We start from the raw sequence: 15,421 nt of genomic DNA, 5'->3' as shown, positions 1-15,421 counted from the left end.
TGAACATGTGGATATTGAGAGTGGAAAGTTTAATAGTCAGGCTGTGAAACAGCTCAGACAAGACTGATTGGGGAAGAGATACCAGATAGACAGACTGTAGATAATTCTGTATGTTTAGCAGATTGGAGTTATTTCTGTAATCCCAGCATCACAAGCATGGAAATATTTATGATAACCCAGGACAGATGGAAATTTCCTTTGCATGGGGCTTACACTGGAGGAACATTGTGTTTGATGGGCTGATACCTCAGACATGTGTTGTTGCCTTTGTCTGAAATTATAGTGGTCTAGGGAGGTCTGGAGACAAAAAAAATGAAGCTGTCTGGTCATTCAGGAGTCCCTTGGAGATGAATTTTGGCACTCCCAGTTACACTCCAGTGGAATTGAAGATCCCCACCTGGGCAGTTACTCTTTGCAAAGGCAATTTTGGGATAGCCACTCTTGCAGGAATAAGGGAGAGGATTGCTTTGATCCATTTTCACTTAAAGAATCATTTAGGTTGGAAAAGATCTCCAAGGTCATGGAGTCCAACCTTTGACCAAATACCAACATGTCAACTAGACCAGAGCACTGAGTGCCCTGTGCAGTTTTTCTCTGATTCTCTGATTCTGTGAATATTTTTGAATTTCTTGTAATCCATGTTTTGATCAGACTTTGGCCAGAATGGATCCTGTGAGTAAATCAGGGAGTGAGGAAAACACAAATATTGATTTTGCGTGTCTTTTCCTCCTCTTTGATGCTATTAGCAACAAGCATCAAATATTCACTGATACACTGACTTCAGTAGTTGTCAAATAAACTGTGCTTCAGTCACTGCTGAGAAAGATTGGGTTTTAATTCACTGAAAGAAGGAAAAAATATTTCCCTCTGTTTTCTTCTCTATGGCATCAGCTGGTGCTTAAACTAATTTTTAAATCCTTTGTCAGTAGGCATATTTGGAACCTATTCCTGTCATGGAGTTTTCTGTGCCCTTTTTATCAATCCATTTGAGATAAGCATTGTGATTTTCTTTTCTTTTCTTTTCTTTTCTTTTCTTTTCTTTTCTTTTCTTTTCTTTTCTTTTCTTTTCTTTTCTTTTCTTTTCTTTTCTTTTCTTTTCTTTTCTTTTCTTTTCTTTTCTTTTCTTTTCTTTTCTTTTCTTTTCTTTTTTTCTTTCTTTTTTTTTTTTTTTTTTTTTGCAGGCAGTTTCCAGTTCATATTTTCTTTTTTTAATCAGGCAGAGACATTACAATTAAAATACCATAAAAGTGATTCTGGCAGTATTGCAATAAGCATGTTTTTTAATTAAAGAAAGAACATGGGATGTACAAATAGTACCAGCTAATGGGAAATTTCATCCAATGTATTTTTTAATTGAGATTTAAAAGGAAGAAAAGTCAGCTCTATTTCTCTCTGCCACTGTGTGATATTTTCCTACATTGTTATGCTGAGCCTTCGATAATTAGTCTCAGAGCTTTAGAATCCTCTCTGTTTTGTGAAAAACTGTGGAAGGCAACAGTTGTTTATTTTTCAGAATATTTTTCTGCAGGGATTCAGTGTTATCTAGTAGAGTGCAACTCACAGAAGTGGGCATTCCTAGAGGAAGGGTTTTAAGGCCCTGAATCTGTAGCAATTTAAGGTCTGGGTCTTTTCAGATCCTCTCCCTGCTGCAAACCATGGTTCATGTTTGGGTGTGGACTGAAGGTTTCTTTTGCCATCATGTTCCATATGGGCTTATGGGATGCAGGTTGGACTCCCAGGACTCCCACTTGAAAATTAAATTCATTTGCTGCAACTTCAGCTCTTAAGACTCCTGTGGGATGTTTCACAGTGAGCAGATGTGTGGAAGTTAATCCTGGCCAAGGAACTGAACACAGCTTTGGCAGAGACTGAGCAGAAACCCTGGGCAGCACTGGGGCAGCACCATAATCACTGTCATGGAAACAGGGAATCACAGAATCACAGAATGGTTTGGGTTGGAATGGACCCTAAATCTCACCTCGTTCTATCCCCTGCCATGGGGAAGGACATCTTCCACTGTCCCAGGCTGCTCCAAGCCAAATCCAGCCTGGCCCTGGACGCTTCCAGGGATTCAGGGGCAGCCACAGCTTCTCTGGGCACCCTGTGCCAGGGCCTGACCATCCTCAGAGGGAAGAACTTCCAAATGTGCACCTAATGAATGTCTGTCACTTGGGGACTTGAAATGACAGCCCAGGGACCTCTGTTTTCATCACATCCCCGTGGGTGGTGTTACCTGATGCCTTCACAAGGCTCACTTGGAAGTTCCCCAATTATATCCCAGATGATGTGAGATGTGCCTGAAGACACCCTGGAGTGTCTGCACCTCTTCCCCACCAAGTCACCTCTCCTCTTCCAAATCCATCCAGGTGTTGTTAAGTATCTCGGAGGCCCCTTAAGAGCTGAAGAAGTAGAAAGTTTTCTTTGAAGGAGATACATCTATGGCAGCACCTTCTGGGATGCTGGTTGGAATTGCCTTTTACTCGTCTCCTGAGCTCTAAGGGAAGAGCCTGATCAGTTTCCAAGGGAGTACGTGCCATCTGAACAGATGGCTGTGAGCGCAGCAAGCCAAAAATCAAAGGCTTGTCAGGCTGGGGAAATGAATTCTGTCTGAGTCTACTGAAGCAGCTGCTGATTCCTCTCCCAGGGATGGATTAAGGCGTCCATCCAACAAAGTGCTGGAATACAAGCTTAACTTTTGAGTGTGTTAGTGGTGTCCTGGTGGAAATACACAGGCATTTGAATTCAGAACTTATCTGGGATCTGTACCTGTGTGCTATGAACATGGAGGAACATTTTGAGGGGGGTGCAGGATGAATTTTGGACTCTTGGTTTGAGCAGCCTTTTGGATGGGGCCAATATAACAAAATTCCCCTTTGCATCTTGTTCATCCATGGTCCAAGCTGCAAACAACTTTCATGGTTCATTGGAATGTCCTGTGAGCATGTCAACAGGGTGCAGGTGACAGATCCATGAAATAATGAATTGTCTTTTCTAAAGATCATGAACTTTGTATTTTTATTTCTGTATGCAACAAGATCAACAAGATTTTAGTTGATTTGGGTTTATTTTTTCCTGCTTGGAGGTGCTACCAGGGACATCCTTGGAGCAGAATAATGAGCAGTAAGGGGGCTGCCAGCACATTAAAGCCTTGTGGTTATACAGGATCAAGCAAAGCTATTCCAGCTCTGGCAGTGGCATCCTGCTGTTTGCCACTCAGGGATGCTGGCCAGAAAGAGAATTTCTGATCCTGAGCCTGGGGAATTCTCATGGGGAATTCTGTGGCTTTGTCATGTGAAACACAAGAGCAAGCTGGAGGCTGTGGGGATGAATTATTCCTGGTCATGGAGCAACCAGAGCAGATCTCCCCTGCACCGTGATGGGAAGAGGTAGTCCAGGTGAAGAGATGAGATTTCAATCTTCAAATCTTCTTCCATGTAGAGGAAGTTTGAAGTTGAAGGTTATGACACAGTGGTGATATGTAAGACCATTTTGTTGATACTCTTCTGCTACTTTTATATAAAAAAAATTATCTTAAGATTATCCAGCACTCTTCTCGTAATTTGCTGGCTTTAACACTGTTATTCAGCTTTACATAAAGAAGTAGAATGAAATCAAATTTGAAGTGGAAGTGAATAGCTGAAGTTGAACTAAATATAAATATGTTACTTTTGCTCCAGCTCCCTAATGAGCTGTTCTTTAGGAAAAAATATCTTATATTGACAGTGAATGCAAAGTGTGGCCTCAAAAATGCCTCCATGCAAAAGGTGTCCTTTGGAATGGGGACTTTGCTTCCCTCCAATTTCAGGAAATCTCTAAAACAGTCTATATCACAACCTAAATGAAAGTTAGTAACATTGCTTTTATTTATTATGAGAATATCTGTTTCAGAATTATTTTTTTATTTAAAATGAAGTTTTTGAGGAGGGATATAAACTGCTATGTCTGCAAGTGTGAATCTTCTTCACAGAGGCAAGGAGAAACTCCCTGCACCAGTCTTCCCAATCTTCTAGTTAATTTTTTTTTATTTTTGTTTTTGTTGGGTTTTTTCCTTCTTTTTTTTTTTCCTTTTCTTTTCACACGTGCATGTTGCAGGCTCTTTTCGTAGTTAATATTTTGGATACCTGGCCTGTGGCATTGCATGAGTGAGTCCAGGACACCTGACAGAGAGAATTGTTAATACGTTCCCTTTCCAAATCCTTTATTTTTGACCATGTCCTCCACCATTTCCCAGGGACTTCAGGAGGTAAATCTCTTTTCACAAAACCAGTGGAGCTGTAATTAATTATTCTTTCAGCAGATTAAACCTCCCACCTTATTATTAAGTTTGTTTACTTTAAATTTTTTAAAATTATTTGGTCTGGCTGCTTCTCCCCTCCTGTGGGACGTATGGAATTGCCTTGTTTTTATTCTTTCTTTTCCTCCTCTTTTTCCCCCCTTTGGTAAAGACAGATAAAGAAAGATTTCTTTTCTGTTTGTGCAGAGGTGGAGGCTAATTGCTGGGTTAATTGAGAAGAATGGTGCTTCTGATGTTCTCACAAAGTATCAAATAGCCTCAACATATTTCTCCCCTCTCTCCCTCACTCCACCTAAAGAGACCCATTGAATTTGCACATTACTGTACAGAAGTGATTACGGGCTTAATTGTATTTATTTTGCTTGGTGGGGAGGCCATCATAAGAGTGGTTGATTGATTTTTATAAAATCACCCTCAAGGTCATGTGTAGGACTTTGCTTTCCTGTGCAGCCATAACAAACAATTTGAGGGTCACAGCCAAAGGCTCCGTTGAGCAATATTCCTGCTTTCTGCTTTCAGGGAAGGGGTCAAGTGCAATAAAAGAAGGAAGCATAACTTTTATTTTCTTTTTAAAAAAAGGAGAAGACAACCTTGTAAAGCAGCAGCTGTATATTTATTCTGACCCAAGAAAAACCACAGAGGTGTAGAGAGACAATATGCAATTTTTGGGCAGAAGAATTTGTAAGTTTAGCCAGAGATTTTTTTACACATAGGCTTGATAAATGGTTAAATGAGTCCCTCCTAATGCTTTCTTTTCTGTTCTCTGGTGCTGCTCTTCTATCATCCTCAGCAGCTGAACTTTACTTTTTCACTGTATTTTTTCCCAAAGACTGAGCACCATTTAGATTTGTCCTGGTAAGTTTTCAGAAGCTTTGCAAAGATCCAGGGCACAACAGCATTGTGGAACGACCATGAGTGAAGCTGATCTGCTGCTTTTCAGGGTTAAATTTTGTGTCTGACTGCTGTTTTTAAGGGAAAGTAAAAAAGTCACATACAGCAAATTCCACAATCATAGGATGGTTTGATTGTAAGGAACCTTAAAAACCATCTTGTTCCAACCCCCCTGCTGTGGACAGGACACCTTAAGCTAGACCAGGTTGCTTAAAGCCCCATCCAAGCTGGCCTTGAGCATCTCCAGGGATGGGGCAGGCACAGCTTCTCTGGGAAACCTGTTCTAATTCCTCACCACTCTCACAGGGAAGAATTTCTTCCTAAAATGAGGGCTTCTGGTGTTCAAGCTGCACCAGAGGAGGTTTAAATTGGATGTTACGAAGAAATTATTAACCAAAAGGGAGGACCGAGAGTTTAACAGACTTCTCAGGGCGGTGGCTGATTCACCATCCCTGGAAGTGTTCAAAAAATGCTTGGAGACATGGTTTAGTGGTGGACTTGGCAGTACTGAGTTAATGGTTGGACTCTGTGATCTTAAAGGCTTTTGTCAATCCCAGTGACTCTGATTTCCCTCTGGAAGGGTCAAACTTGCAGGCCAGGCATGCACAGATCCTGCTGGAATTCCTGCTGCTCCTGGGATGAGGTGGGGCTATTGCTCCTACTTGCACCCAGAGCAGTCAGCAGCATCCAAGCTTCTCAGACACTCAGAAATCCACAAAAGATGCAGAAAATCTTCAATCAACAGCTTGAAAATTTTGAATAGGCAATATGTGACTGAAGCTTGGGAAATCTTGTTTGAGACAGCATTGTGATTTTGCAATCAAAGGATAGGACAACTGTCTTCCAGCCCTCCTGGTTCAATGGTACAGCATGGCAGCAATTAAAATACTTATTAAAAATTGTATGAAGAGAAGTGGAAACAGAAATTACTGTATTTCACTGAGAATAGAGCATAGAAAGTCAATAAAGACCTTAGGGAAGATGTCTTTTTTATGTTAGGAGTGAAATAAATCACAGTGATTTACAGTTCCATTTATAGATTGTGGTGATAAAATTATTAACACTGTTGCTATAAAGCAAAAGTATTTAATAAATATATCTGTTCTCAGTATGGGAAGAAACAGGATGGTAAATTATATCACAAGATGAAGATGGACCAGCAGTCCATTTTTTGCCAAATAATGTTAATAGAATGAAAACCTTAAATATTCTTTCAGAATACACATTCTTAAAATCAACAGGTCCAGTCTCATTCCAGCTTTAAAACTTCTGCTGGAATCAGATATCTTGTGTCATTTTACATGAAGCAAGCTGTAATTTCTACTGCTTCTTCACAATCCATGCAGTATAATTTGCAAAGACTCTCTGTAAAAAGGTTCAACACTAATATATTTGTTGTTAGAAAAGTATGTCTAGGGAAAGAGACAAGTTACACATAGGAGAGTTGATGTTTTTGAGAGCAAACCTGTGGTTCCCAGTGGTTATAAGCAAGAAAATGTGAGATTTATCTCTTCCTTCCTTAAGCACGTTCTGTAAAAAATTATGTAAAAAATTGTGTAAAGCAATGAAATTTGGAAAGAAAATACTTAATGAATAGTCCCTATTCAAATACTATTTTTTATATGCCTAAGAAATGAGGACTAAGTTATAAGACTTTGTTATAGGCTCAAGAAATCAATGAAACAAAGAAAACCCCTCCATGTGAGAATAAAAAAGGAAATCAGGATAAGCAGAATTTGAGCAATGGCAAGCAATGATCAAGAGAGTTCTTAATCTGTTTTTTATATTAGAACTTCTCTCCTTTTTTTTTTTTTTTTTTTGTCTAAATACTGCAATTAACCCAGATATCTGGTCTCCCTTCTTCTTGCTAAGAATTCGCAGTGTAATCATGGAATCATGGAATGTTTTGGGTTGGAAGGGACCTTAAAGATCACCTGATGATCTGGTTGCACCTCCTGCCATGGGCAGGGACACTTTCCACTATCCCAGGTTGCTCCAAGCCCCATCCAGCCTGGCCTTTGGCACTTCCAGAGTTGGGCAGCCACAGCTTCTCTGGGCACCCTATGCCAGGGCCTCCCCACCCTCACAGGGAAGAATTTGTGAGGCAGGAGAGACAAGTGGGTGATGGGTAGAGGGATCACCATCAAAAACTGCTCCCACCAGTAGCAAATGGGATGAGCTAGTACAATTATCAGCTACTTCATACAAAGGGAGCAGGGGAGACCCTTTGTAAGAGGTGTGGAGCTTCCAGACTTTGGGAATTTCTCTATTCGCTTATGGAAACTTGGCTTGACTTAGAAAGGCACATCCCATGTGCAGTGTGACAAAATGAATGAGAGTCCACTGTGTCCTCATCCATTGTACAGAAAGTGGCAGCATCCTTCACAGGAGAGGAAATATGGAAGGAGATCATGAAATAAACCATCCTGAGGTGACTGACTGGGATTTTCAGCTCATGAGGGCCAAGAACAAGGGAGGCATTTGACAGAACTGAAGAGCTTTGAGTAAAAAAAAAGGGATGGAAATGGTTTTTCATGCACTATGCATTTAACCCACAGAATTCATTGCTACAAGGAGTCGTTGACACCAAATATCACAAAAAATTCCAAAGACCAGTTCTTTATTACTGGCAAATCTTATCCAGTTATACTAATAGTCAGTAGGAGGAAAATGTTGGCAAGCAGTTGAAACCTTATACTTTGAGGTGAAGCTAACCTCTAATTAGGGATTAAAATGAGATTTTTATGGGATGGGGAGATCAACCCACAGCCAGCTAAGAGGGAGACATGTCTCACACTGTATTTGGAAGCATCTGGTTTTGAACAGCAGCTGGAAGAGTTTGCAGGATTAAATCAACCACTGATCTAAACAAGTTGCCAGTTCTTATGTTCCAAAGCAGTTTTCCTCTCCCCTCTCCCAGTTACAAGTAGTTTGTAACCTAAAAAGTAACATAATACAAATTAAATAGAAATATCCATTTTCAACATTAAGTGACTGAGTTGGTTAAAATTGGGTTTTTCCAAACCCAGCTTCCTTTAGCTGTGGTTGGAGAGTCTGCCCAGGCTGACTGGCCTTGCTCAAGTGTAGAAATGCAGACCATTGTAGAGTCAAAAAATGGACTGGATTAACTGGGTCTTTAAAGTGTTGATAAATCCATGGAGAGAAATAAAGAGCAAGGTGGAAAATTTACAGAATTCAATAACATTTTAGCATTTACTTTTTAATTTTAATGCAAACCCCTTTGTTTACTTACCTCTTCCAGTTCCTTTGGCTGTGAGAATGACTGACTGAATATATGATTGTATTTTCTCTTTGTCTTGTCTTCAGGTGGCAAACTCCTGTTTATTGGACCAGGACCTGTAGAACTGCATGCTCATTACATCCTGGTATCTGATGGAGGAGAGCTCCAGGTGGGATCCCCTGAGGCCCCTTTCCATCACAAAGCACACATCTATCTCTATGGAAGCCTCCACTCTCCACCATTACTTCCATATGGAGTTAAATTCCTGGCAGTGAGGAATGGGACCCTTTCCATTCATGGTGAGTTCATTTCTTTTCTTGTAAAAATGAAAAACAAGAAACAAAGAAAACACACAAAAAAAACCCCGGTTTTTGGAAGAAAAATAAATTGACAAAACTTTGGTCATGATTCTCGTGGAATCATGGAATGGGTTGGGTTGGAAGAGACCTACCTAGTTCCAACAGCTATGCCATGGGCAGGGACACCTTCCATTACCCCAGATTGTTCCAAGCTCTGTCCAACCTGGCCTTGAACACTTCCAGGGATCCAGGGGCAGCCACAGCTTCTCTGGGAAACCTCTTCCAGGGCCTCACCACCCTCACAGGGAACAATTCCTTCCCAATATCCCATCCATCCCTGCCCTCTGGCAGTGGGAGCCATTCCCTGTGTCCTGTCCCTCCATCCCTTGTCCCCAGTCCCTCTCCAGCTCTCCTGGAGCCCCTTTAGGCCCTGGAAGGGGCTCTGAGCTCTCCCTGGAGCCTTCTCTTCTCCGGGTGAAAATTCCCAGCTCTCCCAGCCTTGCTCCAGAGCAGAGGGGCTCCAGCCCTCAGAACATCTTCATGGCCCCATCTGGACCCATCCCAACAACTCCACACCATTCTTATATTGTGGCATGAAAAAATTTAGATATGGAGCTTTTCTTGAAGACTATGAAATATGGGTATAGAATGGCCATTTCTTGGTGCAGGAGTTTGGACATGGAATTCAAGTCCAAACTCAGCATGATTCAGAACATTGGTGCACATTTCTCAAGTTCTTCTCTACTGGGCTATTTTTAAAAGCTCTACATCTCATAGAGGAGGAGGAAGAAAAAAAAGAAAAAGAAAAACCATCTGAATGTCTCATCTCCCTTCCTCCTGTTCTTGTGTGTCAACCTTCCTGTTGGTGATGTTCACACCCTCCAGCAGGTCTTGAACTTCCACCCTGTGCCCTCCAGGAGGAAATGTTGCTGTCTGAGCACAGAGACATGTGGCTTTGGGACAAAAGTGATGTCAGGCACCAAGGATACCATCAGAGCACAGGCAGGGAGGGAGTTGTGCCTCTGTTCTATCATCCTGCCAGCTTACAGGGACTGAGCAAGGCTGGGAGAGGTCAGGTTAGGAGGGGAGTCAGTGAGAAGATGGTTTTGTGAATCAGGAGAGATGAGCAAGGGCTGAGGAAGGAGCTCCTGGCAGGGCAGGAGAGGTGGGGCTGCACCTCAGCACCATGTCAGGTGCTCTTGATCCCTTCATTGAGACACAGCAAGGCTCAATTATTTACTGCCTGTAAAAGGCTTCAATAATTTCAGTGAAGTGGCTTTGCAGAGCATTTCTACCCCATTTCCTGAAGGGTCTCTGTGAAGGAGGGCTATTAGAGCATCTTGGCTGAATTGACTGTCTGTTACTGGCCATTGAGTTTCACACAGTTATCCCAGCCCTGAGCTCAGAAATTCCCCTTAGATTAAAGCTTGCCTTCCAGAAAGTCTTGGTCTTTGAGGATGTTAAAGGAGACAGAAACCAGCTTCTTCCTTAGAGGCTTTTTCCAGGGGATTAATTTGGTTAATCATCCATTTCCCCCCCCCCCCTTTTTAAAGAAAAGTATTGAGATTTGAATTTGCCTCATAGCAGCTATTGCTGCTTCACTTTTTGCGTCTTCTGCCACTTTAAAGTGTCCTTCTCTTCTTGGTTTGACCCCTGTAAGCCAGGATTTTGTCCTTAGATTGTCAGCCCTTTACAGCATGAGCCTTCACTTTTCCATGCTTTTTGTTTCTAGCAATGTAGGAAAACCAGTAGCAACTCTTGGCAGCTGTGCCTCCTGTGCTGCTGCTGCTTTCCATTCCAAGCCTGTATCAACTCTGTCTTGGTGACTCCATCACCCACAAAATTGAAGACAAACAGGGCAGAGCACATTTTGCAGTCTTACCTGGACAATGTGATGGAGGGCGGCAAACCCAGGCATCCACATCAGTACCTCGAGCCTTTTCTCAATGATAATTTATCCATTTTACTCAGTGCCATAATTTTCAGTGAGTCTTCAATTCCCAGGAAAACAAGAGGATGAGGTCTGCAATCCAAGTATTACCTGGATGGAGATATACAGAGTCAAATGGGGCTTGGCCCTTAGTGGAAAAAACTCTTGGTTTCAATTTTTTAAATAAATTGTTGGATTATTGAAAGGCTTTTGTGGGAAGGGATGTTAAAGCCATCTAGTCCACCCCCATTCCATGGGCAAGGATGCTTTCCTCTATCTCAGGTTGCTCAGGATCCCATCCAGCCTGGCCTTGGACGCTTCCAGGGATCCAGGGGCAGCCACAGCTTCTCTGGGCACCCTGTGCCAGGGCCTCCCCACCCTCACAGGGAAGAAATTCTTCCCAATATCCCATCTAACTCTGCCCTCTGTCAGTTTGAAGCCATTTCCCTGGTCCTGTCCCTCCAGGCCTTTGTCCCCAGTCCCTCTCCTTCTCTCCTGGAGCCCTTTTAGGCACTGGAAGGGGCTTTAAGTCCTCCCTGATCCTTCTCTTCTTCAGGCTGAACAATGCCAACTCTTATTTTATCATTATTACTCAAAATCAATTCTTATTCAAGAAATCATATCAATTTCTTATTCAATATATCCAGAGTAGCTATGAAGTCACTTTTAAGCTCTGCTCAACACGCAGCCCCAGTGCATGGCTGCAATTATTGCTCATTCAAACCATGTAATTTGCAATTTAACATAGAAGCAGTAGAAGCCTGCTTCTGAGCATGACAGAAAGTAGTGGGGTCTTTTACTGGGTTCATATTGCTTACATGGAAAAAAAAATCTGCTGTTCTGTCTTCAATTTAGCATCAGTCTGGTCTGTGGTACAGAACAAATTGTAGAGCATGACAGCCCCTTTCATATAAATATATATATGTGAAAGAGGCTGACATGCTTTGCAATACCCATTTGTGAGATACATTTATACACACAAATATATATGTTATCTCAGATCAAAATCATTAAATAAGCAGGTTTCCAAATTCCTGGCTGTCTTGGCAAAGACAGGGCCGAGCATATTTTAATTCCTTTTCTCTTTCAGGCTGGGAGTGCTGGGGGATGCTCTGCAGCTCTGGTTGAGTTCAGATTGTTTAGTAAGCGCTGTCAGCTCCTCACTTTGATATGTTAATATGACTAAGGGTTTCCCACAATTCCCTCATGAGTGGCAGTCCTCTGCTCCTGTGCTTGTAGCAGACTGGGAAATTTCACTGTTGCCTTTGGCTTTGGCCAACTCCCCTGCCAGTCAGAGCGTGCCACCCATAAACTGCCTGTCAGTCACCTGTCACTTGGAGAGGGGGCTTCAGCCAGCCAGGGCAACTCCACTTTTTGACAATGTAATTATGGCAGTAGGGGCCTGAGCAGGGCTGAGAGAGTTTTATTGATTGTTCAGAAGGGAAATTTATCACTGTCTCCAGCTCCGTTCGCGCTCTATTCCCTGAGAAACTCTCCTGACAAGCTCCGGGAGAGGAGTTCAGCCTGGTGGCCTTGGCTGTTCTTGTGCCTTTGTCCTTCCCAGGGAAGCTGGAGGCACCAGTGGATGCTGAATGAGGGGCAGGAACTGAGTGCAGAGTGGAGATGCTGCATCAGAACAAAAAGCACCCAAACTGTCCTTGTGACAGCCTGATCTTGTGGTCCTAACACTCTTATAATGGAATCCTGGAATGGTTTGGGTTGGAAGAGGCCTTAATGACCATCCAGTTCCACCCCCAGCCATGGGCAGGGACACTTTCCACCATCCCAGGTTGCTCCAAGCTCCATCCACCCTGGCCTTGGACACTTCCAGGGATCCAGGGGCAGCCACAGCTTCTCTGGGCACCCTGTGCCAGGGCCTCACCACCCTCATAGGGAAGAATTCCTCCCCAATATCCCATCTAAACCTACCCTTCTTCAGCTTAAGACCATTTATTCTTGTCCTGTCCTTCCACAACCTTGTCCCAGGTCCCTCTCCAGCTCTCCTGGAGCCTCTTTAGGCCCTGGAAGGGGCTCTGAGCTCTCCCTGGAGCCTTCTCTTCTCAAGGCTGAACACCCCCAGCTCTCCCAGCCTGGCTCCAGAGCAGAGATGTTGCCACAAACTGAAATATTTTAAATTTATATTTTTATCTTCAGCAGTCCTGTGGAGCTATGTCATTATTCCATTGCATCCCCCTGAAACAGATTGTCACTCTTTCCAAAATAGACCAGCCTTCTTTTTTAGGCATTTATCTAAAACTTTGTGTTAGCACTCTGGTGGGAAAGAATATGAGCTATGAACAACCTATTCTACTGGAAGGTGTTCCTCCCATGGCAGAGGTTGGAACTAGGTGATCTTTAAGGTCTCTTCCAATACAAAACCGCCTGAGATTCTGTGATTCCATGAGCCTCTTCCCTGAATTTTGACTAAAAATATGTATTCCCCTCACTTGGATGAAAAATGTTACACTTCAGATTAAAAACATTTGCATTCACCTTGTCCAAACTATAAAAGGTGTGTGGTAAAGAAAAAAACAATGTCCTGACAGTTTTGGTTTAATAACTTATTTGAAATCAGGATAATTTAAACAGAGGTGTCAATAGTCACTAGAGTGCTCTGAAATCATGGCCAATCCTACTGACAGGAATGTCCCTGCATTTGCAATGGAGAAAATGATATTTTAGAGATAAATCTGCATGCCTTCTATCCCAGATTTCTCTGCAGCCACAGCAATCTGATACTTTTTCAGGGTTAGCTCAGGAAAAAAAAAGTATTTTTTTATCAGTTGAACCAATTATTAATTTTAATTGCTTTTAATCAATAATAAAACACAAAATATTTGTGAGCTGTTCACTGTGCTCTACAAAGCCTGTGCATTCCTCCAGAGATCAAACATTTAATCAAATGCCTCTTGCTTTGCCTCCATTAGGCAGTGTTATGTATCTGTGCTGAGTTTGAGATTAAGAGATCATAGACAACATGAGAGAATTTGTTCTGCTTTACTCACATATTAAAAAGAAAACCTTCCCAGGGGAAAAAAATAAGAGGAAAAAAATATGTAGCAGGGGGATTCAAGATAGGGTGCAGAGATCTGTTAGAGAAAAAATTTTTTTTACACTACTGAAATGCATCTATTCAGTAAATGTTATTTTTCACTACCTGAACTTCCTGATTTCTGAGCTTGCTTCCATAGGTTGGTTTTCCTTAGGTGCCAGTTATTCTGTGTGGGGGCTCAGGAGTATTTTTTCCTCCTGTGACAGTGTTTTTCCCCTCTAAGACCTTGACTTTAACATGATGCATTAAAGCAGATGGCTCTGGAACAGAAGGCTGAGCTGCCTTGAATCCCCTTGTGTTCACCAGGGGTAAGAAACTGCACTTAGGCACTTCCCATGGAGTAACTAATGTAGAATGACTTGTGCCTTCACTTTCTTATTAACAAATATAAGATGACCATTAGATTTTAAAGACCTAGCAGATGGGGGGAGAAAAAAAAAAGAGTTGGGTTCGGGGCAAGCTGCTGTGTCTTTCACAGTTTGCCCTTCTTTCTAGCAGAAATGCATCTATTATCTATGATTTAAGCTTAAATCAGCTGATTTGTGTTTTGGTGCTGATTTTACTGGGAAAAACAGGATGCAAAGGGGACAAAGAGATGGACACTAATATATATTATATCATAAAGATATATAGAAGAATATAGAATATATTATATATATATAAATAGAATTTAATATAATGATATAATATAATATAATATAATATAATATAATATAATATAATATATAGAATTATATAATAAATATATATATGTATATGTATATATATATAGGTAGTAAAGATATTAGTACAATATAATACAATACACACTACATACAGGAAGAGAATACAATAAAATAGGATAGACTAGAATACATATATAGACCATAGCTAATATACATATATGTAATTTCCTTGTGATTCCTGATCAAGTGCAGGTCTATGGGTTGTTACAAATATGGAGGCATATTATATATTTAATTGTTTAATTATTTATTAAATTATTTAATAAATTATTATTAAATAATTTCCTCCTTCAAACTTGTGAATACAACATCAAAATACTGCTTCCAATTCTGGTGCCAACAAAACCCAGGTTATTGGCTGAAGGAAGAGAACACCCAGCAGCAAATTCAGGGTTAATTTCCACCCTGGATAGGAGAAAAGCTAAGAAGTTTGGGCTTCCCAGTTAGGTGGTGGAAGTGTTCAAGAAAAAACTGGACGTGGCACTCAGTGCTCCTGTTTAGTTGACAAGGCAGGGCTTGGTCACAGGTTGGACTCAATCTTGGAGGTCTTTTCAAACCTGAGTGATTCTGTGGTTCTGAGAAGTTTGGCAAATTGAGGGGCCTGGATTCAGCCCTGGCTTTGCCCAGAGCTGCAGGCTGAGCCAGGCAGGGACCCTCCCTTTGGGCTCACCCTCACTTTTCCTGGGGCTGAATTCTCCTCCTCCACATTTTGGGGACACAGGGAGCTGATCTTAGCCTGGCAATGGTTGTGCTGCCCCACATTGCCACTCCTGCAGGGAGAGATGCCGTGTCTCACTCCACAGCAGCACAGGAAATGATCTGGCAATCACACAAAGTGTCTCTAGATCATGTCTGCAGCTCCCTGCAGGATTCCCTGTCCTTGGCTGCCACAGCTGGAGCTCTTTGTTCCTGGATCTGTCTAAGGACCTTTTCCTCCACAGCATCTTTGGTTGTGAGCTCATTCTAGATGTGGAACATAGATTTTGGTT

At 41.9% G+C, this 15,421-nt stretch overlaps 1 protein-coding gene across 1 annotated transcript in view; it reads left to right on the top strand.

Annotated features, from left to right (window-relative positions):
* Positions 1–15,421, top strand: part of PKHD1 (PKHD1 ciliary IPT domain containing fibrocystin/polyductin) — a 240,386-nt gene that overhangs the window by 83,129 nt on the left and 141,836 nt on the right. The window contains exon 37 of the mRNA XM_059469299.1: positions 8,513–8,725. Coding sequence (XP_059325282.1) covers positions 8,513–8,725 — 213 coding nt within the window. The remainder of the gene's footprint in view (positions 1–8,512; positions 8,726–15,421) is intronic.

Source organism: Ammospiza nelsoni, chromosome 3 (genome assembly GCF_027579445.1).
Source record: "Ammospiza nelsoni isolate bAmmNel1 chromosome 3, bAmmNel1.pri, whole genome shotgun sequence".
Taxonomy (NCBI): Eukaryota; Metazoa; Chordata; class Aves; order Passeriformes; family Passerellidae; genus Ammospiza; species Ammospiza nelsoni.
Note: the sequence above shows the minus strand (reverse complement) of the source record. Positions and strands in the feature narration are given on the sequence as shown.